Source organism: Fulmarus glacialis, unplaced genomic scaffold (genome assembly GCF_000690835.1).
Source record: "Fulmarus glacialis isolate BGI_N327 unplaced genomic scaffold, ASM69083v1 scaffold10161, whole genome shotgun sequence".
Classification (NCBI taxonomy): domain Eukaryota; kingdom Metazoa; phylum Chordata; class Aves; order Procellariiformes; family Procellariidae; genus Fulmarus; species Fulmarus glacialis.
Window position 1 is genome coordinate 34,976 of NW_009193396.1, and position 26,842 is coordinate 61,817.

Below are 26,842 nucleotides of genomic sequence, written 5' to 3' on the forward strand. Positions count from 1 at the left end.
GAGATGTATGGTCTTGCTTTGCTGAATTAATCTCCAAATTCTTGTTTGGAGTCAAGGAGAAAGTGAAAACTAGCTTTGAGAAGAAGAAAGGGGAATATGACATGTATGGAGAAAGCTGGAGCAGGGTATTATTCAACTTCCACAGTTACGTATCAAATTTGATAAAGATGTTTGCCGAGTTTATCTTAATATTTATATGATTACGCAGAATATTCTAGCTTCGTTTCTAGTTCATGATGTTGGCAGATATGCTTGACAGGATCAGGCCTTTGCAATTTGAAGTTACTGATTTTACTATGCATTGTAATCACTGAGTTCTTCCTCTTCCTCCTACCACCACTGCAATTGTCAATGTTACAGACACATCACCTTGTTGGATCAATCTATTACACCAAAAACTCAGATTCAAAACACAGCTCAGTTCATATTAAACACACGAAGGAAACACAAAAGAAAAAAAACCCCTTACCTCAGGCTTTTTCATGATCTGGATACTGAACATATGGTTTTTCATGGGATAGATAACTATAAGAACATCACCAAATTCTGTTGGAATTATTCCTCTTCTATAATCTCGAGTATGCTCTGACCAGACAATGTGTACTTCATCATTTCCTAAATGTCTTAGCTGGAAAAGCAGGGATAAAAACCCATCAGTTTAAATATATTCTATAGCCATACAGCTATACTAAATGCTCATATTTCAAACCCACTAAAAAGAAATAAAAAAAAATTAATAAATTAACCAAATTACACTATAGTTCTCTTACAATTTCAATGACAGTATTAGTTCACAGTATTGGTTTGTGCTACACATCTTTATACATTGGTGCTATACATTTTATACATTAAATGTCTATGTAAATTAACAGATATGTCAATATCTGTTTTCTACTGAAAGCCAAAATTTTGTTTCTATTATCTCAAGAATGCAGAGTGATTCAATCTGATTTACTAAAATGCTTTCAGGATTGCCATCATTGACAGGCAGCGAATTACTAAATTCTATATGAATTTTTAAACACTATGAGTGAACATCTGCCTAAAAGCTATGTATCTGAGCAGTCTTTAACCTCATCATTCTAGCCAAATTCCAAACTGGCTACTACAAACAAAAAGCTTTTAAAGGAGAACACCTACTGCATTTTCCATAGCCCCTAGATTAACTAAACTAAATGCTCATTTCCCATGAAACCTGTGTACCTTTGAAAAATAACTCCCCCCATCCCCCCAAAATCCCAAATGGCTCTTGATTTGGCTCAGAATGGCCAAATGGGTTCCTCAAAATCCATGCTGTATCCTCAGTTGTAATCATATAATCAGATTAGGGAATATCTTGAACACTTTGGAATTATCTGCACTGAAGCTCCAAAATGCTCCTTCTGCTAAACATTACCATCTGATAAACGAATGTTGACATCATGGAGAGAGGCTTTACATATACTATGAATATTCAGATTATTAAACGTGAGTTTCTTTCCAGTAAGGGCTATTTCTTAAAATTCAAGCTGGAATCTCATTTTTTCCTCCTTGTGCATCACCAGTTATAGCTGACAATTGTCTTCACCCACAGTTTTCAGTTTGTTTGCACAGCTTTAGGTAGGCAGAATTTGTCAAACAATTGCCTTGATGTTATTCAAAGGACAGCACTGCTATTAACAGGTAACATACAGAAACTAATCTGAGCACTTACAAGAAGTTACTGTACATAAAAAGGTAACAATTTTCTGTATTCATTTTCAGAACATAATTGCACTTTAAATAAAAGCAAAAAATATACACAGTCATCAGAGAAATTTCACTGCAAGTATTCACTTGTTTGTATTACAAAACCTCCTAGAATGCTACCTTCGTCTTACCTGAAAACTTATAGTGGTTGTCAGCAGCAGACAGAAAAAAAAAAAAAAAAAAAAGAAAAAAAGAAGCCGCCTCTACTCTTCCCTGCTGGCTTTAAATTGTATCAGACTGAAAAACAGGGTTGTATTTCTACAAGAAAAGGATCTTCTTCAGTGTTGGACTGGGCAAAGGACAGATGGCATCAATACTCTACATCTTATCTGATGCTCAAAAAGTCATTTGTTTTGCCTGGACCAGATCATACATACATCTAATCTACAATGATTGCAGCTCCTTTGAAGCAAGCTGTTCTTGCCTCTTTTGTGGATGGCTGAATTACTTTGAACACCACTTCGTTAGGGATGCTCTTGTGCCAACCGTAAACCCAGCCCAACAAAAGAATTGGTTATAACAACATTCACCATGCTGAGTTTTATTTGACTAGATTAGAACAAAACCAGGCAGCAACCTGAATGACTGATGTGCAACACGCAAACACTGGCTGCAGAAACCTTGGATGACACATCGTAAAAGACAACTAACCATGGAATTGTTCTGAGGGCCTGAACTTCTCCTACCTTTCTAGGTGAAGTGAAGTCAAACTATCTGGTGAAATATGACAATGAGAGAACAGTATGAGGAACTGATGGGCCCGCACTTAGAAGCAAGTGAAAAGCTCAGGAAAGATGAGGCTGCCTAACCAAAGAGAAAGCAAGAGGCAAATCAGTTTAGATATGAAATCTTGTGGAACGTGAAAAAACTGCATGATCCTAGATTGAGGGGTGGCCATCTGGTGCACTGACTGAACTCAACTCATTGAACTGACTAAAAAAGCCAAACTAGGACTGATACACCCATCACTGAATTGCACCATTCCTAATTCCTAACATTGAACTATTTACTAGAAGAATTAGCCCTCCTTTACTTACAATCTTTGGACTCAAAGACAACAAACTCATACACTGTTAGAAACAAGGGACAGTGTACATGCCAAACAAATGGCTTTAAAATCCAAAACATATAGAGAGTTTCCATAGTGCAGCTTCTTGAGGGCATCACTGCCTCTGAATTTCATTTATCAAAGGTTGTCCCTGTGTGCCTGTTACTGACACCTGCAGCTAATCAGACAGGACATTAGTTCTTGCACTCCTGTGAAAGCCACCCAGACAAAGCATGGCTACTGATGCATGCTTTCACATCAGACTGACACAGATTTCGGTGTGATGGAAGTGTACTGTGTGGTTATTTCAGGAGGAGGACTACTGACAAGGGGCACATATTTTTGGATGCCAAGTGTACTGAAGCCATTAGTGACTTTTCTCTCCAATTTCAAAGTTTGCTTCACACCCTCATAGAGATGTGAGTATACATTCCAGGCTAAAAGCACTAACTACTTCAGAGGAAAAGCAAAATGAATCCGATTATTCCAATGAGTTCCAAGTCCTGTCAGGTGTGTTTCACCTCATGATTACTACCAAGAATGATTTGACAAAGATTCATTTTGAGTAAGGTGTAGAATGGCATCTCTGTGACATACAACGGGTTGAGAGTCAAAATCAGATGGTGCAAGTAGATGGATGACGGTATAAACCGTGAATGGTGGTTTATAACAAGATGTAAAGTACTCAAGATCAAAACTATGATCAATGCCTTGTTTCCATTACAGGAGGCAGAAGACTGACAAAAATAACAGACCAGTAAACAAGACTGGGTGTTGCTAATTTCATCTTTATGTTTGGAGAATAATTAAGTTCTGGATAAGCCATTCTGTTCCTTTTTCAAGAGTAGATCAGAAGAAGCTCTGACACTAACATAGTGCTCCTTATTGCTTCTTTCAGATGTCCCCACCATGGTCAGCAAGCAAAGCTTATGAGAAAGCTGGAATGGTGGTAACTTGATTCATCAACAACACTTGATTCATGGAAGAGATCCAGTACCTGAAATTATCTAGAAAACCTTTCCAAGGTCTGCTAGGTTTTGCATAAACTTTTTAGAAAGAAGAATTTCAGTTTTTCTTCTTCATTTTTCCGTTCCCTATTGAAGGACCTTGAAATTGAGCAGTGCTCCGCAACAAAGCTCTCCTGCAAGCACAGCAAACATTTGGAGAATCCATCATTCACTGTAATTATTACACCAGAGAGCCAGAGCCTGACCTCTTTCAATTTTAATCTGGATTCTTTATGTCTTTGTATTGAATTGGAAGCATCCCAGAATTCAGTGTCCTGGACACAAATGCTACGAAGATACTGAGCTACAACCACCTCCACTCATTGAAACCTAAACGACAGTCAGCAACATGGTTTCCCAAGAAGAAGGTGTGGTCCCACTGTTATTTAACAGAATCAGGTTTGGTGCACACAGAATGTACAGGTACCAAGACTGAAATCTGTGTCAATGGTTACTCAAAACTCACTACCAGTTGTGTAAGCCACTACATCTTCACACTCATTTCCTGACCTTGTCTTCCTAAATTTACAACTTTTTATGTGCATAAATCACAGTAAGCAAAACAAAGTGCAAATCCTTATTATAATATAAATAATAAAATTCTCTAAAATAATGTTATACTTCAAGTAACCGGTAATACACTATAGCTGAAAGAGCTGGAACTATAGGTTACATACCAATATTCTGAAATGCTAAATACTGCATAAATGCAGATCAAACTGCTCTAGGGAGTTTATTATCTAAGCATACGGCAAAACACAAAATGGAGATGGACAAATGCAAAGAAACTGTAAAAAGGTGTTAAAGATTAGAAAAATGTCTTTTATAGCAGCCTTCTTCAAGAATGAAAGTGTCAAGGCCAGAGAAAGGAAGGCTCAGCAATCAAAACAACAGTTTAGGATATAGTGGATAAATTTTAACTGTGTGTATGGAAAGGCTATGTTGCAAGAAATGTTACGCAGAAAAAAGAACCGAGTCTTAAGCACAGACTGAATGTAAGAATCCAGAAAGTGGACCAAATTAAAGATGATTTCAGGCTATGGGCACAAGTGACAAGCACAATGGTCATGTTATCCGTGGTGATCCAGAAAGGTGGCAATAAGAAAGAGATTAAGAACTCTGTTTTAGCCATTTTGAACCTGAGCTGTCGGGAAGACAGCCCTGAGGAGATGTCAGAGACAAACAGATTTTTTTAGGCTTGCTTTGAAACTCTACTCCATTAAAACAAATATATAAAAATGACCGACTGTTAGGTTACCTGAAATTTCAAATTTAACTCAAAATACTTTAAAATATTCTTACTCTATAGCCATCATCATGTGTCAGCTCTCCTAATACATTTATGTTAACTGAATACAAAAGAAACGTGAAATAAATATAACCAGGAGGGATGATCAAATCTAATTTTGATACATTAGTGTCATATGCTGTACATGTTACAATAGCAGCCAGACTTAATACTAAGCTGCAGGCTATACTGAAATTTCCAAATGGCAGATTGTTCTAAGTGATACCAAGTATAATTGAAGTAATAAACGATAGTAAAAGCAAAGCACACTGTCAGGAAGAATTTAAGTATTTACTTTTTAAAATTAAATGAGTTAGGTTTGGAAAGGCAAGACAAGTGAAATAATGCAGGGCTCAATTTACAGAAAATTCCTTTTATTTATCTGTTGCATTAACCCTTGAACTCTTGCCAAAATTACCGTAATTTCTAATACTTACCTAAAGGAGGGAGAAAAAAGGCTGTTATATTTTCTTATGACACAACAGCTAGCCCCAACTTTTTTCTTCTTCAAAAATGAAAGTGTTCATTATAAAAAGAACAGAAGGAGCAGAAACATCTGAAGTAATGGCTTAATGCAGCTACTTTTGCCCATTAAATGTAAGCAGCACTGCTGTCTACAGCATATGTACCCTCTAGTTGAATTTTTCACAGAACTTTGTTTCAACAACTATGGTGTATTTGTGGTTTGTTTTTTTTTTTAAAGCAACATGTGTACTTAATTGTAGCTCCAAAGAATATTGTACTAATAATTTACATCTATAAACCTTCAAGTTCCCAATACATGTTAATACCATAATAAAAAAACTAGCTATAAATACTGGGAACTATAAATCTTTTATGTGGTTAGGACGATGCCACACATAACCTAGAATCATGTAATACACCCAAAGCCCAAGATGAGTTAGTATTCTAATCATTAATAACATTAATACTTTTTATTTACATATCTTGTGTATAATATTCTCACCTACAATGCCTTCATTCCTTTATCAGGCTAAGGAAGGAGGAGCTAGACAGGTGATAAGCTGTAGAGGCACAAACATGAGCTTTCTCACTCTGTGAGCTAAGAGTCTTCACAGTTTCATTTAATCCTGATATTTTCTTTGCAAGTTTGTTCTTGTAAGGGTAGTGTAAATACTTTTTACTCTAACCTTTAACTCTAAGAAAAACAAAATGGATTGCATTATCAGCATTAAATCTTTAATGTACTATTTGCAAATTAAATACCTATTTTATATATGCATTTCAATGTCAAGTTCCTTTACAAATCCAGAAGATTTTAATCTGTTCTCCCTGAATTAACATATTTTCCTGCTCTTGTTTATGTCTTCAGAAACAAATGCTTCAGAGGTATCCAAGACACTTAGAAGTTTTATTTACTACTCTGTAAGACTGATGGAAAATAAGTTTAAAATTGGCTTAGACTCTGAAACAGCAGAATCTTGATTTTGTAGTGGCTGGACTGGCAGGAAGAAGTTTTGTTTTAATTTAATTTAATTTCCATTTATAAGATCAACCTATCATGCACCTCTAGGCACATTTACAATATAAAAACCAGCAGCAGTTCTAAGCAAACTACTGCAAGTTTGCTTGTTTTTCTCCCATTGAGTGAAAGAGACAAAAAAAGTACATGGAAGATCTGTAGAGAAGCTCAAAACTCAAGTTTCTCTGGAGGTCATAACAGTACATGCACTCAGAACAATTACAATTGTTAGCACACACACGGTTCTCAAATCATTTTGAGGTCCCCTATACTGTGTGTGAGCTGGCCAGCATCTCATAAAACACATTCCTTTTGCTGATGTGTTCAGTCTAAGCAGCACGAGTAGTTGCAGAACTAGTAGTAGAATTAAGCCTGTTTTCCTGCTCATGTCTCCTGATACCACTTGCTGCCTTCTCCCAAGATGCAAACTTCAGTTGATGCTTTTCTCAAGTTTGGGATGACTTTCATAGCACCTCTCTCTGGTGCTGGTTCCTTGATACCTAATGCTTCTTCCCATGCAGTCTTTACCTGCTGAGTAGGAGCACTAAGAGTCTGTCTCACTCTGTCTCCTTTACTTAGCCTATCTTCATTAAACATACATGAAATTAACACCTTTGAAACATGACTCTCTCAAATTCGACTGAAATGGGCCAAAAGGTGTTAGGGAAGGGGGGAGAGACGTAAAGGCAGGCTCACAAGCCTCCATTCATGGGGAAACTGGGCTTAAAAAGAAGAACAAAACCCACACACTGAGGAAGAACAGGAAAGAAAGTCACACAGAAATAAAGTAGCTTGATTAAACAGCCCATCAGTAGCTGAGCTACAAATATAATCCCAATCTTTTGATACACTCTACTTATCCATACAGACCTCAAATATTCCACGTTACTGATGAGTGAGACTGTGGGTAAAGGAGGAGAGAAATAGGCCTGGGGCAAGCTGGAGTTGTTAAAGTCCAGCTGACACCGTTTTCTCAAGCTCAATCACAGGAAGCCTGGACCAGCACTGAACCTTGCCTAGCAGGAACAGCTATATGTAGATTTAGGGTGCTCCTGGAAACAGATATGAGATCCTGCCTGTGTGTTCTGCCGAAGTCCACAGCATTTGCAGATTATTTATTATTAATTAATTTTCACTGTGACCCATCTTCCGCCTTGTCAACACTTTTTAATGCTCTAATTCAAACAAACTATAAAAAAATATTGTAAGGATAATTACAAGCTGTGTTATATAAAACCGAGTTTCTGTTTAAAAAATACAGAAGCCAGTCAGCTTAGAAAAATATATATACACACACTGTTCCATACTAGAACAATAGCAACAATCTTATTTTAAAATTAGTTATTTTTGGTATTAAACCACTTTTATAAATCATTTAACAACCTAGGTATTACCCTGGCTCTACTTCAGGAAATGAAGAACAGAAAGGACCCAGCACCATAGGCATACAAGAAAAAACATTTTTTAATTTAAAAAAACCCACCAAACAAACCAACCTAAGATGCGACAGTGAGAAGTTAGAACTCATAGTCAGTCTATAATCATAACAATAACAACAATATCTTTTTCTTCAAGTGAACACAAAGAACAAAAAAGTCATTAATAATTGAAGCTTGCCAGAGGCATGGCTATTTCTCTCTTTACTGTCTACTGTCTAATTTAATTACAAGTATTAAACTCCATGCTGAGGTCAACCAGCTTCAGTTCCTCCAATATTACACTTCAACCAGCGCTCATTAACGTGTCTACTGAATGGATTAGCACATCTGAAGATGTATGTACGCAGGACGGGGGACAGTCTAATGATAGCCAATTGTTCATTTATAATAGGACACATGTTTGAGACTGTAACTTACTATCACTAATGTGGAATTTATTAAATTCTAAAGAAAAAAATACCAATACAGAAAACCATTTTTTTCTTAATGTGGCTATGAGAGATCATACCACTGTTAAGCATTTGTGCCTGCTCCAAGACAAAACACCTTACATAAAATAAACGTTGTCAAATTCTTAGTATTTTTAACTTTTTTTTGAAGGGAAAATTAGGTTAATAGACAGTATGTGACTCTTAAGTGAATAAAAAGTCATCTTAGAAAGTACTCACCACATATTTATTAATTGGTATTTAAAGTACATCTCAAAGTACTAAAACATCATTCAGAAGTAATGCTTTTTCTTCCACACAAACCATTACCTCCCTTCATTTTTCACCACTATGCAATGTGATCCTGCCAACATTTGCAATGATGGCAAATATCACCAGTATGGCAAAATTAGAAATTGGCAGAGAATAATTTAAATGGCTTAATCTACTTCAGTAAAATACCAACTATTAGCAGGTAAAGTGTTATGATATTTTATGGTTTTTTAGAAAATGTTTTCTTTGACTTTAATTTCTCTGGCTTTATTATCAAAAGAAGATCTGTTATTCAGAAACACCTACCTTTTTTGTTAAAGAGTCATCTGAATCAGAAGGCATTCTTGTTGACACATGGAACATTACTTCTACTGTCGAGGTAGCAAAATATGGAGTGGTCAGTCCAGTGCTTTTGTTTTTTTGCAGTCCTCCCATAAAGCCACAATGGTTTGTGAGATTTACCTAGAAGTAAAGCCCAGGAAGCATTAGGAGAAAAAAAAATTATCAGGTGATAAATACCTTCTTTATACTTTGAAATGCACTGTCAACTGAATTTTTAAAAGTGAAGGCCCTTTTCACAATAGTACAGTTATGCTTTTCTAAAAGAGCTCAGACTTGCTGACTAGACTGGAAATCAACTGCAACGCAGCGGCATTCTATATTCCACTGTCACAACAGATGCTGCTGGGAAGACAAGGTTAGAGAAAAGGAAAGGTGGTGTAAATGAATATTTACTGCATTATTCCCTGATCAGCTGACTGTAGTCACTTACATGTGCTTTTTGGATCTTTAAAAATTCTGTGATACTACATCAGCCTTGACCTGAGCTCTGAAGAAACCCTGCGTGAGAGCCAGATAATTTTAAACTGTCTTGTTACCTTCCATATATTTTCTTGAAAAATTTTCATTCTGTGAATATGAAAAAAATCACAGGAAACTAACTGATAATTTGTAGATAAGTTTCTAAGTCTTAGTTCTATGGGAAATAGTTTGGCACTGAAACAAATAAGCATGCCTAAGGTGCTATTTCACTTTTACAACAGTGCCTAAAGAAAGCTGTATCTCAGACGTGAATACATTTAATCTCTGCCCACATGGGATATATTTGCTTTTCTGTTAATAAAGGATCCAGAATTTAATGTTAAGAGGTTAAAATATTAGATGTCTCACCATGGAATATTAATCCAAATTAGCAACTCTTTAATCTAGCTAATAAAGGCTAGGAGAATTAACTCACTAAAGGAGGATATTTGAAGACATTAATGTGATTTTTTTTTTCTCCTGAAGAATCAGGAATGTGGGAAATAAACATCTATGTTTGTGACAGTCAGCAGACTTCTAGCAGTTTTCCTCTGTCCTGTGGAAAAGTCAGAACCATTATCCACACTGCTAATCTAGTAGTGCTCTTATATACCTAAGGAGTAAGAAAAAGAACAAATAAGATGGACACTCCTGTGGACACTCCCGATGAACACAAGTCACAAGAGGAACAGAAAACCTGCAGATTCTTATGCAGCCAGCCAGGAGCAGGAGTGATTCCTCTACTTCTGTGCAACAGTGCTGAGTAGAACTTTACAATGGAAGTTACTCCTGTGTGGTCAGAAAGAAAGGATGCAAAAAAGGAAACCCTCGTAAACAGTATCGAACTAGTGACTAAAGAGTTGGAGGTCGATATAGATGATGGGGTACATCACAGTATTTCTCACTGCTGGAAGAGACATGGAGCGGAGTGTGTGAACAGATACGTGCCTGCAGTGGAAGGCAGGAAGAAGGGAGCATGACAGAAGCTGCATGTTTGTAGTTTTTAGATTCCCAGATTTGAGCAAATCTCAAATTTCAATGGACTTAACACTTTACAGGCCTACAGGGAACTCAAGATGCCTCCTAATCAGTCCATGAAAGCCAAGTACAGGACTGCACATTAAAGAATCATCTCTGCCTGCACAAACTTCCTTAATTCGAAAGAGCTTAAAATTAAATAGCTAGTATTGTTAATGAAATTAAACCCAGAATTCTTCTCCACATCCTACTTGTGAAACAGTGTATTTCAGTACTTGTGAGCAATGTTAAAGAGCCAAAGACTTACAATATCTAAAAGGATCTGTAATTTTTTCTGTAAACAAACTTAGGATAAAAATGTTTTAATAAATACCTCCCAGCCAAGACCAGCTACAAAATCCTCATAGGCTTGGCTTCCCCCAGTATTAGTAAGAATGGAGTGTTTATCTTCTTGTCCCTCAGCAACATAAAATACTGCAATCTTGTGTGTCTCTCGGCTGTAAAACAGAGAATGGTCACTGCATGACAGTGCCTTTACTAATATGAAACCAAAATATGCAAACAGTACACAGAGAGCATGGCTTTTAAAACATCAAAAAAGATAGAGGAAGTAAAGTACAACTATATGGCTTCTTTCTGAATACCTTCTATATTTCCATATTCCCATTCTGTCTTTCCTAGTCTGGTCTTCTCTAGAGCCTAAAGTTTTGCTATACATGAACAGCATTTACCCCTTTCATCACTTCTAAGATGTAGGATGGTGCTGGCAGTACCACTTGCCAATGGAACAGCTGGGCTTCTGAAAAGAGCAAAACCTGTAACACAGGCATTACTGGCACTGCACTGCCCATTAACAACAGTGCCTTGAGAATGCTGTGGCAAATGCAGCTTATGCAACTGAATAAACAATCTTTAAGTACTATAGCAATGTCTTCTGTTCACAGCTTGCTGTCAGACACTGGAGCAACTGAAGGTGGTTTCTCACACTTCTGGATGTGAGAAACCTCCACTGGATTTTATTTCAACTTCTACAAAAACAATTCAAAGTTTCTAATTCTGTGCTTCAACTCCAACTAGAATTCCATGTCTTCTAATACTAACAGCATTGGAAAACAGCTAAACAATTAGCCAAAGCTTAAAACGTGGAGACTTCGATATATCAAAGTTTTAAAACCATTCCATGTTATGCATACAAATGTTCATAATTTTAAGTTATTTTGAAGTTTGTTCTATCTCATGATATTCTACTTGCAGAGTTTCACTCTACAAATAACACCAATGTAGCTTCAATATAACACCAATAACTACAACACAGTGCAAAATACATAAGTAATTTACAACACTATTTTAAATATTAGTTAAACTCTCACATCTATACAATTAGAGCCATTTAAATATAAGCACACTTAAAACAACTAAGTAGGCAGCCATTAAAAGAATTTACCATTGTCTTGAGTCCAAATTTCTGAGTTCTCGAAGTAACTTCTCATTTTTCTTCAGGAGATGAAAGCTCCTTCTAAATAGAGAAATTTGTAACTCTTATCACCTGTTCACTGATGGATACAGAATAGTACAAGAATGGTACAAGAACATTTCCAGGTCCATTCAAGAACAGTCAACAAATGCTTTTGCCTTTTCAATAGTCCTTTCTTATATAAAATACTAAGATATCTTTTTAAAAATATATAAAAAGCAATTTTTTTTTACTCCAGGAAATCTTCTATATCCATTATAGCCCTGAGCACAACCTTTACTTCTTTCCATTTTCTTCTGTCAACGTATTGGATCCAACTGTGATCAATCTCTCCTCTACAGAAGAACAGACAGAACTCCCTTTCACGCATATCTAAGCTGCAAACTTTACTAGGCCATAATATATATGCTTAGTGACAAAAGACACTCCCATAATCTACTGTCCTAGGGAGTTAGTGCATTAAACACAGAGCTTTTGCTATTCTGAATTGCAGAAGAGAGCAGAACATAGCTCACTAGTCACCCAGCCAGCTGTAACAATTTGAAGAAAAAACAAAACAATATGTTAGAGCAAGAAAGGGACTTTTAATTTCTTTTAAACTGCGCTTAAGATGTTTCCCACAAAACACAGCGGAATGAGTTTAAGAGCAGTACTGTTCAAAACCAGACTGCCTTGAGGAATTAAAAACCCAAATAAGAAGGGTTACAACACCAAAATTCTGTCCGATTCCAGTGATATCTCAGTGACACAGATTATTTTTGTTTTACAGAATATCCATTTCCCTTCATAGTAAGAAAATATTTCAACGCCTCTAATACGGAATTTGACAGCTATGGCAAAAGAAGATTTCAGAAAGACCCTTAAATTCTAGGATGCTAATATTTGTACATACCCACATGTATATGCAGACATACACCTAACTACACCCACACAAAAATAATAATGTAAACAAAGACATTATTTTGTAACTGAACAGGGCTTGTCTCCCAGACAATACTCAAACATTGCCAACATTAAAATAAATAGTAGGGGACACATCTTTCTCGTTAGCTAACACAGATGCAGTGCTTTGAGGCTGCATACAAGCATGCTCTTAGCAGGCAAAGCAGCAGGACACTGTCCAGCCACACAACAACTGAGAATATGGCACTTTCAGAGTCTCATTCTGGCATAGAAAGGTAATGATTTTTGCAGGAACATACATGGGAAGCAAAGAAAGCAAAAAAGATGCCTTCTTTACCCATGGTAGTACCCCTTAGTACAGTTGGTGAAAGGATTATTAGAAAAGATATCATTCCTTCAATTTGCCTTCCAACACTGATCTAAGGAAAGAACATAAATAACAATAAGGCAACAGGTTCCTCCTTTCTGTCTCTCTAAATGACAGGTTGAAATGCAGAAGAAAACCGCCATTTTCCCCTTAGTTGCACATCCCCTCTCCTCTTTTGTTGGCTGGCTGGAGTATTTTTAGCTTAACCCACTCTATGATCAACCATTATTACACAGTAAGAATAGCACAATTCCTTAAAAGAAAGTTCTTAAACTGTGAGTCTTTTCTTTTTACCTTTTATCCCAAGAATTCATTCCCAGTATACTGAGAAGTAATCTGCAGTAGTAAAATGCTGACTGGGGCTTTTGTGAGGTTGGCTCGTCCTGCTCCATAGCCCTCATATTTAAATCATTGAAATGCTTTTCAACAAACTCCCTCTCTTCTGTGTGCTGTTTCAGAATCGCATTGATGACATCGTTCTCCTGCTTCTCTGAGATGCAGACTGGTTGAATTGAGTGAGACACCAGTTCTCTGTAAACATTCAGGGCTTGTAACACCTAAATACTGCAGGAGCTCATCAAGGGCATCTTCTTCATCCCTAATGGTATCCCATGTTGGTATAGTGTCTCTAAATTTCCTTTTTACTTGGAGTGTAATTCCATCCCTTGCAGATATATCCTCCACATGCTCAAAAGATGAAAGAGCATCTTCTGGTTTATCTTGTTGAGATAATGAAAGTGCAAAAGAAGTTTGTTGTGCAGATCCACATAAAGATGATGGTCCATATAAAATGGCCGAATCCCATGAGTATTTGCCAGATAGATCACGCACTATAATTCTAACATTTGAATTAGCAGATGCAAGTCCAGCAGACAGTCCTCCCCCAGGCATGTCGTCTTCTGCTTGGATTTGTATGCAAGACACCAGGGAAGTATTGTTTAACACAAAGAATTGAAGGTTTGGGTTCTCAAAAAGTTCAGGAGAAAGTTCAGGACTTTCACTGTATGGATTGTCATTGTTTTCACACACTTGACTGGTTAGCATAGCAGGACCTCCGCTCATAGGATAGTGGCCTAAGTGGTTGACTAGATGTGTTATCACAGTACGAGCAGCAACAGAAATTAATCCTTGTTGCATGTGACTTTTCACTGTGAGAGAAAGAACATAGGTTTTAAAAGAAGAGTTCAGAAAACAACACTGAGATTTACCTATTTCTTTTGGTCTCTTCTTCGTGAGTTTTAAACAGAGGATGAGCACTGCAAGGTTAGAATACAGCCAACTCAGTAATGGAAAATATGTATTTGGATGAACACTGGTCCCCTATATAAATAGCATGAAAAATCATAAGATAGTTAAAGAAGCACCTTCATTATTTTACGGCCTACCATACCTCCTTTACCATAGCTTTGTAATCAGCATGGTTCTTCTAAAATACACAATTTCTTAATCTAGTTAAAATAAATCTTAAATTGCTGATGAAGTAGAGATCATAATTGTGTTGTAAGAAGTCCATTTCCAACTGCAGTGGATTTTTATATTTATACACATCATTACATTGTGAAAAACAAAGGAACATAGATGCATAAAACCTCTAATCCATCTTAATTTCCCCGGGGAGCACACAGCTGTAGGTTAGGTTGAGAATAATACTGGATGTTTTTAAAGTATCAAATCAAACACCGGGCTATCCACACTGAACACAATCTAACAGTAGCAAAATTTTCAAAAAGCAAATCTCATGCCCCAATTGCATTTTAAGAAGTTTCAGGTTGGAAAAACTTGGAGGGAGAAAGAGAAGTTAATTGTGCCTATCTTACGTGAAATTCATCTTGTGAGATGCACTGGTATCTCAATATGGTTTTGCCACCTCCTTCTTTGTTGCATACCTTCCACTTGTATGCAACGTTATCTAAATTCACAACAGGAATTTCTTAATGTTTATACCACACCCTGCTAACCCAGTACTTTATTGTTATCGGATTCTTCTATCAAATCTACTCTACATTACCCATGAAGTACAGAGCTGGTCAAAGCAACTCTGTCAGGCAGACAACCCTCAACTGCTCAGAGTACCCACTGAAGAACCCATACACAAAAGTATTACACTGTAGAAAACCACAGGTAGAAGAGAAAACAGGATCAATATGGCAAAGCACATACCTCTGCAGCATCCCTCTTTTAACAGGACCTGGATGCTCTGAATTTGGGATTTACAAGGGGAAGATAAATCAAGACTGTATTCCTCAGGATTACATCATATATTTTAAACCATATTAAACATTGAAAACTGCTGCAAACACTTCCCACCTTCTTTCTCACCGAAAATCCATCAAACTAGAATGTTCTGAACCATGTTACTTTTTCATTCAGTATTTACTGAGAAAATGTAACCTCTCGGATGTGTAAGTATGGTATAATGAACTCATCTCCCTTTGTATTGTGTATTTATACACAATAAAAACTAATGTTTAATAAACAAATCTCTTTTTGCAGGTTAAGGTGTCTTAATTGGTTTAACTGAAAAAATAAAGGCAAAATTGTAATGCATACTGACTGTCATGACAGATCTTTAGATTCTGAAGCACTGGATGCATTCTGCGTCTCCAAAAGTAAACAATTAGTATATATTTGCCTTTTTTGTTTTTCCCACAGGGTTTGGGTAAAGCATGTAAGAGACATTTGGGATTGTGGCTCTTCTTTACCTTTAGGAAGCACTAGATCTGAACTGCAAACAGGGAAACATTTCATCCTGTTAATAGTTGGCAAAATCAACTTAATTTTTACACTATTCCAAAACTCGGATAAACTCAAATATTTTAATAAATGAAGGCCTTGAAAACTAATATAAACAAATTAGAGATTATATTTTTATTATTTATAACATTCTTGAAGTTTAAGAATTTACAAACACAAAAACATTCAGTGAAGCTGAATTAAATGTCTAGATATTGATAGCATACAAGGAAATTAAGTTATAGTGCCATCTGCTGAAATATAAGAAGGAACTGTAAGCAAGTTTATACAAGACAAAAAGAAAATAAGTTGGATGCTTGAAGAATAATTTATCAGTGCAGTACTAACCAGCACCTGGACAACACAGAGGCTGGTTCATTTTTGTCAGGATATTTATGCCAAGTGTTTAGCATTTGGCACTGCACAGATAAATAAGGTAATGCTCTTCTCAGGCTCCTAGGAGCAAAGCTTCCCAGCTACCTGAAGTCTCACATTGCTTAGGTTCAATGCCTTCAGTTAAGTTCTGCTGAAAAACCTGAAGAAATGAGAGGGACCTGCTAGCCTATAAGTTATTACTATTACTGTTTTGTGGCAAATCCTAAAGATCTCAAACCTGACCATGATTGTACTGTGCCTGTGTGCATGAATTTACTCCCTTAGGAGCCTAAGGGACATATGGAAAAGAAAGGTGATACAATGATATGGAGAGTGGAACATCGAATTTAAATTTGGAAGGTCCATTCCCAGTCCTACCACGGTCTTTCTCTGAAAATTAAAATAAAAAATAAAAGAATTGGGATATAAATCTGTCATTGCCTCTTTTATAAAACAAGAACAGTACTACTCATTGAGTTTTCTCTCAGAATATAGTATTGATCTAAAAATGACACAGAAAACTTAAATCAGAAGTACTAAGAGAAGCATACTGAGAAGTAAACTGTAAGATGTAACCTGTAATGTTGAAATAAAATAAAGCAGTCTCAAAACATTTTTGCTGCGCAGCAAATTAGATTTTGGTGGTGGTTTCCCTTAGCAAAAAACAACCCCAAACCCAGTAATGCTTTTCGAAAATATGAGAATTCTAAATTAAATTCGCAACTTAAAGGATACATATTAGTAATTTGTTCCTAGAAGCACATCTCCTCAATCAGGAACAACTGGACATTCAATACATCAGAATTCTTAAAATGAGTATCTGAACCATGCTCTTTGTTTCTGGAGGGCAGATCAAAACACACAATAACACAAGCCATCATAGTTTTACCACAAATTCTATGAACTAAAGCCATACCATTACACATTAAAGCAGTCTAGCTGGCTGCTTTCCCAACCTGTCTTCCTGAGTGAACTCATCTCTGCTCTCTTTACAGTGGTACAGTCTTTATCTTGGGCAATGTAATTTATATGTGTACATGATCACTTAGTAATTCGCTAGAAGCATGTTATATTGGCTATTTTTCTCAGCCCCTGAAATTACCTCCTTTGTGGAAAGGCTGAAGGTCTAATTTGTATCAGTGGCATGAATGGAGGATTCCTGCATTTCCTTAAGATACGTTGTTAACTCTTTAATTCAACTTCGGCTGAACAACTTCTAAACAACTACAGTTATGCAGTAGAAGGAAAAAGTAATGACTGAGGGTGGAATTTAACTCTCCTCACCCTTTTAGCTATCTAAAGAATGATGCACCTGTACAGACTGATTCATCTCGGTTAGAAGCCCAAATTGGAGAAAAGGGATGAATCACTCTCTGGAACTCTCTTTCTCCATTACGTTCAGAGGGAGCCTAAGAGAGTTCAGTTTAGCTTAGCTCCCTGTATTTTCCATTAGCTTAAGGAAGTCTCACTCCTTTCTAATTTTAAGCTTCAGGTAGAGAGAAATGCGGTTACAGAGAACCTATTTCTAGAATATCGTTCACAAAACACAAACTGTGCTAATCTGGATGCACCATGTATAAAGTTTTTTTTTAAAAAGTGTACTTTTTGTCCCCTTTCAGTAAAAAGGCGAACAGCAAAGCCTTAAAAGAAAAGTACTTTTTATTTCTAATTTTTAAATAAAAGCTAAGACTAAGCATCAGATGGGGGAAACCTTTTCTTCAGAAATTGAAATATATTAGGAAAAATGATCGATCTATCCAAAAAAGTTTAAAATATGTTTGGAGAAATATGACAAATGGGGGAAAATCCATGCAATCAATAATCGATGGACCACTGTATCTATGCAATGCAACTACTACCTTCCAATCACAAGTATCTCTAACAGATTTGTGACCTACGAAGAACAGGTTTCAAAATGTTTTTGCCTATAATTGCAAAAAAAATCTCATAAAATATTATTTCCATAAGACTAGACTCTATTCAATAGTCTGATTTTGCTATCTATTAACATTGGAAGATGTATAGCACTTTTTGTTTAATGGTAACTATTTTCATGTAACCAACTTTCCTCAATACAAGAGTCACAAAAACCCTCAATCTTCCTTTTTCCTAAATGTTTGCATCATTTAATAGAATCACAGAATCATAGAATCATAAAGGTTGGAAAAGACCTCTAAGACCATCGAGTCCAACCATCAACCCAACACCACCATGCCCACTAAACCATGTCCCTAAGCGCCTCATCTACACGTCTTTTAAATACTTCCAGGGACGGTGACTCAACCACTTCCCTGGGCAGCCTGTTCCAAGGCTTGACCACTTTCAGTAAAGAAATTTTTCCTAATGTCTAATCTAATCCTCCCTCGGGCCAATAGAAACAACAAAAAAGCTTTGAAGGAGAGGTTCCATTTTAATTCTCCCTCATATATGTTCATGGTCTTGTAATGACGGGTAAAAGATCAGAAGCAGGTAAGCAGATCATGGCACAATGCAGTCCAAGTTAGCTTTTGCACATCTAAACTGTACAGTGAAGGGCTATAATACTATACTATCCTTGGAGAAAGCATACCTCTGCAATGTGACGCTGAATCCAGGCTAGTTAGGTGCGGTTAATTAGCACAGGCAGCACTTGTATGCCTGTACTGTAGCTAGAGGAAGCTGTTGTCGATACTAGCTAGAGGAAAAGTTCATCAGCTTTCATGTAGACAAGCCCTGTGATTCCTTAGATGTATGAAAGCACCACAGACTTGCTGTCTGCAAGTTCTGATGATGCAAGAAAAGCTTCTTACTGATGTCTTTATTGTCAGCTGCCAAAAGGTCGTTCTGGTTTAAATATAACACTTAATATACTTAACACTTAATTTCAAAATTATTCTTCATGTATCTCATACTGCAATCTACCAGTTTACCTGAAACATACAGAAAGAAGGACAAAGAAAATTTCACAGATAATCCTAGGTAAAACAGATTCCTTGTGAAAGATAACACTTGGAAAGTTACTGAAACAGAAAGGGGAACAGTCCTCTTCTCTCCCCACACAGCCTGTTCCCAGAGGATTTATCAAATATTTGCTCTGCCATTTATTGCAGGGCTTGCTCCAGCTTCTCAATAGATCCTGTCCCCACTACACAGCTGTATCACCGAAAGTCCCATATCTTCACGGTCTTATACCACATCATACTGTGGTAAGCGTCCATAAAACTTGTGATGGATCTGACCTTGAACAATGGGAGGCGTAACAGGGTATGTCAATCCCATCTATTAAACTGATCAAAAGCACCCTGTCTTAAGAATTCCGGCGTTTCAGTACTTTCAGCTTTGCTTGTGACCTAAGGAAAGAGTCTAGCAATCCCCACCCTGTCTTTGTATAACTTCCCTGATTTCCCTAACACTCCTTCGAAAAAAATATCATGATAGCACTTTTACTCTACTAAAAAAGAGGTTGACCCATTGGCATGCCGCTCCGCTGCTAGCTTGCACTAATTGACCCCTGTCTTGATTGAGTCCCAGACTGGTTGTTATCCACTAACTTTACTCCTCTCACTCCTCCAACAATGCCAGGGAGAACACATGCTGTGTGATCGGTTAAGCACTGCCAATTTTATTCTGTGCCTGGCAATGTGGATTAGAAGTGCCAAGGTTGCAAGACCAGGGTTGCATTATAATGCTGTAGTTTGCCAATTAAATTTCATGGTCTGCCTTACAATTCCAGAGCCCTGAAACTTTAAAAACATATGGGGCTTTCTTAATTCATCTGGAGAGATAAAAAGAAAAACTGAAATTACTTTCATTTAGAAATTTAACAAGAAATCATAAAAGACCAGATCACGTACGGAAATGCAAAATGAAGATATCGATGCTAAGGCTTTGTGCAACTACATTCATTTAAAGACAAATCTATTCGGGGTTGTCTTTTCAGATTGTCAGATTAAACAAGCCACACAGCATTTGCTGCTAACCCATAATTACAGATTATTACAGAATACAAAAGATGCCAGGCATAAAAAGCTACTACAATTCACTACACTGTAATAGAACATGCAGTGGAAGTTAATTTTGGCAAATTCTTTAAATATTAGCTTTACATAATATGTATAGGTGAGACTGTAATTAGGACAGAATGAATCCTTCTCAGCCTCTTTCATTCTGACCCAGCAGATGATTACTTTTTACTAATAAGACCACAGCCATTTGACAAAAAGCCAACTATAGTACCTTGCTTCATTCTTCAGTAAATTTAATAATTACAGCTCCTCCTGCCAATAGTTCTCAAATCAGACTTGTTCAATCCAATACTGAGCTTATTAGGGGACAGCTCTATGTTTAGAATTCTTTGGCCAAAAAAGTACTTGAGGATGATGAAGCATGCCTTAGACAAGGGCACAATGATTAGCCATTTTCTCTACATAAAAAACAGCACGTAGTCACTACAGACCACAAAATCACCTGCTGTTAGCACACAGCTGCTACAAAGAGCTTCTGCATTTATCTGGTTCTTAATACCTTTAAGGAAGCCTAAATGGAACAACTTAATATGGAGGGAGAATAGCACTACACAGTTTCTTGTATCAGTATTAATCTCATCTTTTTCAATTTTCTTCCCAATGTAGCCATTTGATATTTACTAGATATAATGCATAATATATGCTACTCCTCTGTAGCTTAGTTGCTTGAGTCTTTATTTTTGTTTTTGAGTTCTGAAGAAAATGTTAATTCCCGGGTCTCAAGGTTCTAAGCAGATGAGAGAAAATTTCTCTCTTTTTAGGTAACTCTGTGGTTTTAAACAGTGTAAACAGATTGACAGCAAATTATGATAGGTTAAAAAAAATTCAGAGAGAGCTTTCAATATTGCAAGCTCAGATAGGAAAAAAATCCAAAATATTCTTTGAAAAAGGAGCAAAATTAAAAAAAATAAATTAATTTACTGAAAGTAAAATGAAAAGCAACATTTCGCCATGTTGCAGTACTTAACACTTTTTGCTGATACACAGAGCACAGAAGAATCCATACCAAATTGATCTGCATGTTGTTCAGAAGATACTTTTTTCAGTTAATCGAAGAGTAATTGCCCAAAATTATGTTAGCTCATTCCATACTAATGGTCCTTACCTAGTGTCTAGGTATAATTTAAAACTTATGCTTTAGACAAACACTTCAATACTGGAAACCAAGATAAAATCTTTTTGAAAGAAAATGTATTTAGGCAATTTGACAAACCTTCAGTGACTGGCTGAAGTTTAGAAGACCGCTCTGAGTCTGGAGAATGCAGTGGCTCTGGTTCCTTCAAGCTTTCTAAATGCATAAAAGGATCATAATCCACACATGCCAAATCAGAAAGGCTTAGAGGAAAATATTTGGGGTTGCTAAAACATTGAGACCCATAGACACATCCATGCAGAACCTAGAACAAAAACAGAATTTCATGACATTAACTACTGAAATTTCTACTTGATAGTTTTATAAGAAATGAAGTTTATTTTTATTTACATTTTTGAATTGAATTGTTAGAACCAGGTAGGCAGGATAAAATGTTGGAAAACTTTAGATGCTTAATGTTTATAGAAACAAACACTGGTGTGCAAAGAAAATTGTTAAAACAGCATCTACACTGAAGTGGAATTTAACAATATAGAAACAAGAAACAAAACTTACAACAAATCACTAAGCTACCTTTATTTTTAGATCTCCTATCTTCTTTAATTGCGTATGCTAGGTCTAAGCTGCTGGAGGTTTTAATCCGCTTCCCTTGCAAAAAAAATACCTATCTTTGTTCTGTGTCCCTAACGACAGTAATTATAACTTAGTGCTTTTTACTTTGCTTATTGCTAAATAAAATTGCTTGGTATATAAAAGCTACATCCTCCTGTCTTAAATGTATAGCTGGTCTTCTACAATACAAGTGTCTGCTATCGATATGACATACAAAAAGGAACTTGGTTAAACATCACAAAACGTAAAACAAAATCAACAATTCCAAATATACCAAAGATCAAGCAGAGACAGTAGAATGTACAAGAGCTAAGACAGCACTCCACATTTCAGCAATAGAACGGAGGTCAGCTTACAGAAAGCTTCTGTCTTCATTTCCATGAAAACTGACACTACCTCCACACAACAGAAATTCTCATTTAGCAAGTAAAGAAACATGTACCTTATATATACAATTAAGAACAGATCTTTCAGTCTTATCATTTTCTGCTCCGGTAGTGTGAAGAGGCTGCAGCAAGGTCTTTAATGGCAAGGCCATTATCCAATCCAATAAGCACAGAAGTAAAGAAACCACCAACTGGAACAAACACTTTCAATTACAAATCAATTAAACCAGCACCTGCTACTTCACATTTATCACTGTATTTTACTTCTCTGTTTTACTTTCTTTTCTCAGTTCAGCAGCGTCAACCTTCTGCAGTAATGGCAGGTCACACTTGTTTAAAGCCGCTGTATCCTCAAAACCTACAGCATCAGTAAAAAATTTGGCTACTGAGATATTTAACAAAGACCATCCATACAACAGTTTCTCATCAGTCTGTGAGCAGATACTGTGCTGAAGAGGATACCCGTGATTTTTCAAAATTGATTTGTAGGGTGCTGTTTTTAAAATGACAGATTACACAGGTACAAATTAAGGTTGGTGCACCGTTCTGCACATGAACACTGAACTATTTCAGTTGCATTTAGTGCTTTATAAATAACACAGAATTTCCTTCACAACATGTCAATAATGCTACGCAGCATCAGGTACCATCTGAAAGAAATCCAACTGCTTTCTGTATTGTAGGCTACTCAGTCAGCAAAAGAACCAACTCCCTCTAGGGGATGTTTTTAAAGACTGTAGGAGAGAATTAAATTAAGACACACACACACACACCCCAAATTATTAATAACTTACTGGCTTCAAATAATAATTTTTTATTTTTAAAACTTAGCTGTGGAAGAGGAAACAATTCAGATAAATAGCTGCAAGATTCTCTAAAATATTTCCCAAGTTAAATAGAAGTCTTTCAAATAAAATCCACTTAACTAGTTTACTAATAAACAACACACAAACTTCATACTTATTTCACATAATACATTACAAATTTGTCTCTCAGAGGTACCGTATAATAAACCTAAGGATGAAGGGCTCCGAGTATTTTTATGTTAAACCAATTTTTAAGAAACCCATTAGGAATATGTTTGTCAAACTATGTCAGTCAATTTTTTACATGATATTTGACATACGATGATCAGCATTAGTTCATGGGGAAACTTTTTCGATTATGGGAAGCATCCTCAAGTGAAAATACAGCTGGCATACTGCTGTAGTCTACAACAGCCACTGCCTCCTCACAAGCAGAGAGGCGAGGCAAAACAGAGCTCTGGAGGCCAAAATGAGCAACAGATGAATGCCAGCTCCCGTGGGAATGGGTGACCCAGAAGGACAGAGCTGCCAGTGACAAACTGGACTGAAGTGCCCAAGTTTAAATGACCACTGTGTCCCACAGTCCAAGAGCAGAGCCAGATAATTCAGAAGAGAGACAGCTTTCAGGAGGCAGAAAGTACTACTGTGAGTATCACGTGAAGAAAGAGCCCGTCTTAACTAGGGGGCTCAGGCCCACTGAAAACACGAAACGATAGCAATTGTTTTGAAGGATGACAACAATCAAATTCATCTGAAGATTACAGGCTACCTTGCTCATGAATAGACAATAGAATAGAAAGTGCTTACAATAGAAAGTGCAAAAATCGTAATCTTATAAATATTTTGAAAGGTATTCTCTGCAAGTTGAGAATATATTTTCACTGTAAGACAAGTTTTAAAAGTCTACATTACTTTCTTTGCTTGTAAGTTCACTGAGGATAAGGAAAAAGAAGACTTTCTAATTGTTGAAAACAATCAATATAAATTAATTTTAAATGCATATTTTCCTACAAAAACTTCAGAAATTCACTTGTAGAAAGAATATTGCTGGAATTCTGAGACGACTATACTGTATTATACTTAAAGAGCTGAATCCCTACTTTAAGGCACACCTTAAATTTTTCAACAACGCTATGTCACACACCTTTGGAATTAAATTGACACATTAAAAAGAAGTGAAAAATGTTTACCCTCTTGTCCTGTTCATAAGAGGAAGCTTCTGTACTGGGTAGCAGATGGGTAATAGTTGCTATCAGAATCTGGGGAAAATATAGCATAGTTTCCTTAAAAATACAATTTAAATATTTAAGTTTAAAATAAATTTTTAAGCAGGTAAATGTGACACAATACCAGATTTATGGTTAAATTCTGTTAAAGGTATTTTGAGACAAACTACAGTATTCCTTGCCACTTTTTTTTTTTTTTTAAAATAAAACCCTTTTAATTGAATTTCGCAGAAGACATTGAAGGAATACATTCTGCTTGACTGACACAGGCGCATCAGGGACAATGAAATTACACAGCCACTCAAAATGCTCAGGCAGGAAGAGAACTTGATTCAACATACTTGCAGGGTGCAGGAAGGAGCCTGATGTGGGTTTGTGTACGGCATTATTTGAGCTCCATATTTCTTAGAACTATTAGAATTTGTAAACATTGCCTCCACTTAATCAACAATACGACTGCGGAGGAGCAGAGAAATGCCTGCTATACCTCTTAAGAAGCTTCCACACAATTCTCTTTCTGGTTACCTGGGAGACCTCTATCTTTTCTCTGTGGTTGAGACTCACAGAGGCCATCATCTACATCCTTGTTATTTAAAGTGTATTCAAAATAATTATTTTTGCTTTATAACACTTTAAAGCAAAATGTTTTGCATACGGATATGCAAAATACAATTGTACATCCATATTTTAAGTAATCACTCACTAAACTTAAATAAACATATTTGAGGATATTTAGTATTAAAAAAAATTTGGACTTTATTGACATTCTCATGTAAATAATGACATAGTTGTATCTGAAAAAAAAAGCATGATATAGCCATTTTACATGTTAATATTGGAGTCAGCAAGTAAGTGTGATGTGAACCCCTACTGTTAATGTTCAGTAAGATTATGTTCACACTAATTCAACGTTTTGTAAAACATACTTGTCAATATTCTGGTATTTTAATTTCAGGGAAATACATTTTATTGTTGCATTTAAAAGAATTAAAAATTTCAAATTTTAAAAAATTACTTACTTGAATAATTCTTAAAGGTGAATCAGCTTGATATACTTGAAGCCTATGTACATAATGTATCAGCATGTTCAGCATACTGCAGGCAACTTGGGCTACTGTTTTATTTGGAAACTAGAAAAGAGAACACAGCACAGTAACAATGACTACATGATTTCACATAAAAGTATGTCAGGTGGTAAGGTGGTCAGGAATTTCAGTGATGGTTTTATACATATAGTTCCTTATGTACCTATCTACAGGAGAAACAGAATTAGATTTTACAAAATTTGAAAGTAATTATTTTATAGTCATAAACAAATGTTAGCAGCTAACATCAGAGGTTTGGGACAGACAATCAGGGAGTTGCACGCAATGAGGGAAAAGGGAGAGGAGTCTCCTAACTAACTTCAGACTGGTTAGTACAGTATCATGAAGGCAGGAAGAACAAACTGATTTCTTGTTACCCTCATGATTATTAATATTAATGCATCACTGCAAAAAACCAAGGATCCAATTCTGAAATCAGAGGTCTTTGTTGAGAACCAAGGCAGGTTATCAGCCGTGTATCCAAAATGCATGCTATAGTACTAATAGTGAGACTAACTGTTCTGTATTTGCTAGTGACTGCTGTGTACAGCACTTGTCTGAATGGAAATGAATGCACCTCAGCTTCTGTGTTTAATTCCTCTTTTCTCTTTTTCTTTTGAAGGCAGGAAAACATTGCTGCACTGGAGCCTGCCTTCAACAGTTACTAAAATGTTTTCTACTGTGCTGGTCAAGGCAAAAGTGAATGCATTTGTACAATTAGTCCCCAGCCTTGGGAGTGGATGCACACGCTGCCCTACACTCCTAAGTGGGAAAAAAAAGAAATGAGGAGACAGGGAGACATTTCCTTAAATTATTAATGCACAGGACATGTAACTGAGGCTTCTTCCTTCATTGCATTTGCCTTAAAACATTAAGCTGTGCGCCAAACAACAAGCATAAAGTGAATTTTACAAGTGAATTTTATTCATCTAGGACATGAAAATCCTACAAAGCTGAGCTAAAGACAAATCTGAGCAAAATGGTTACTAGCACAGCAAAACTACAGACTTCAGAAGACAGCACAAAATACACGGAAGAAAAAATAACATGCAACAGCCCCAAGGGAAGGATTTCAAATACATTCTTATTCAAGAAAATACTCTGTCTTTACTGAAAACAAGTATTCCAAACCATAATACTGATGAATCTCAAATCACTCAGGCCAGCTTCATATCAAAGCAGAGCTATCATTTTTTACATTTAAGGTCTTGAAAAGAAAAGAAAAGATACAAGCATAAGCAAAAGTATGGAGTACGAAGCTTTAATTAACGTTTTTTATTTGTGGTATCTATGTAAGCATAAAGG

General features: G+C 36.3%; 1 protein-coding gene across 1 annotated transcript in view; it reads right to left on the bottom strand.

Moving 5' to 3' along the window:
* Window positions 1–26,842, bottom strand: part of RALGAPA1 (Ral GTPase activating protein, alpha subunit 1 (catalytic)) — a gene marked incomplete at its 5' end in the record, with an annotated part of 121,440 nt that overhangs the window by 32,920 nt on the left and 61,678 nt on the right. The window contains 10 exon segments of the mRNA XM_009587432.1: window positions 470–628; window positions 9,001–9,156; window positions 10,847–10,970; window positions 11,918–11,989; window positions 13,512–13,727; window positions 13,729–14,365; window positions 21,543–21,726; window positions 22,477–22,611; window positions 24,417–24,485; window positions 25,472–25,582. Of these exon segments, the coding sequence (XP_009585727.1) occupies window positions 470–628; window positions 9,001–9,156; window positions 10,847–10,970; window positions 11,918–11,989; window positions 13,512–13,727; window positions 13,729–14,365; window positions 21,543–21,726; window positions 22,477–22,611; window positions 24,417–24,485; window positions 25,472–25,582 (1,863 nt within the window).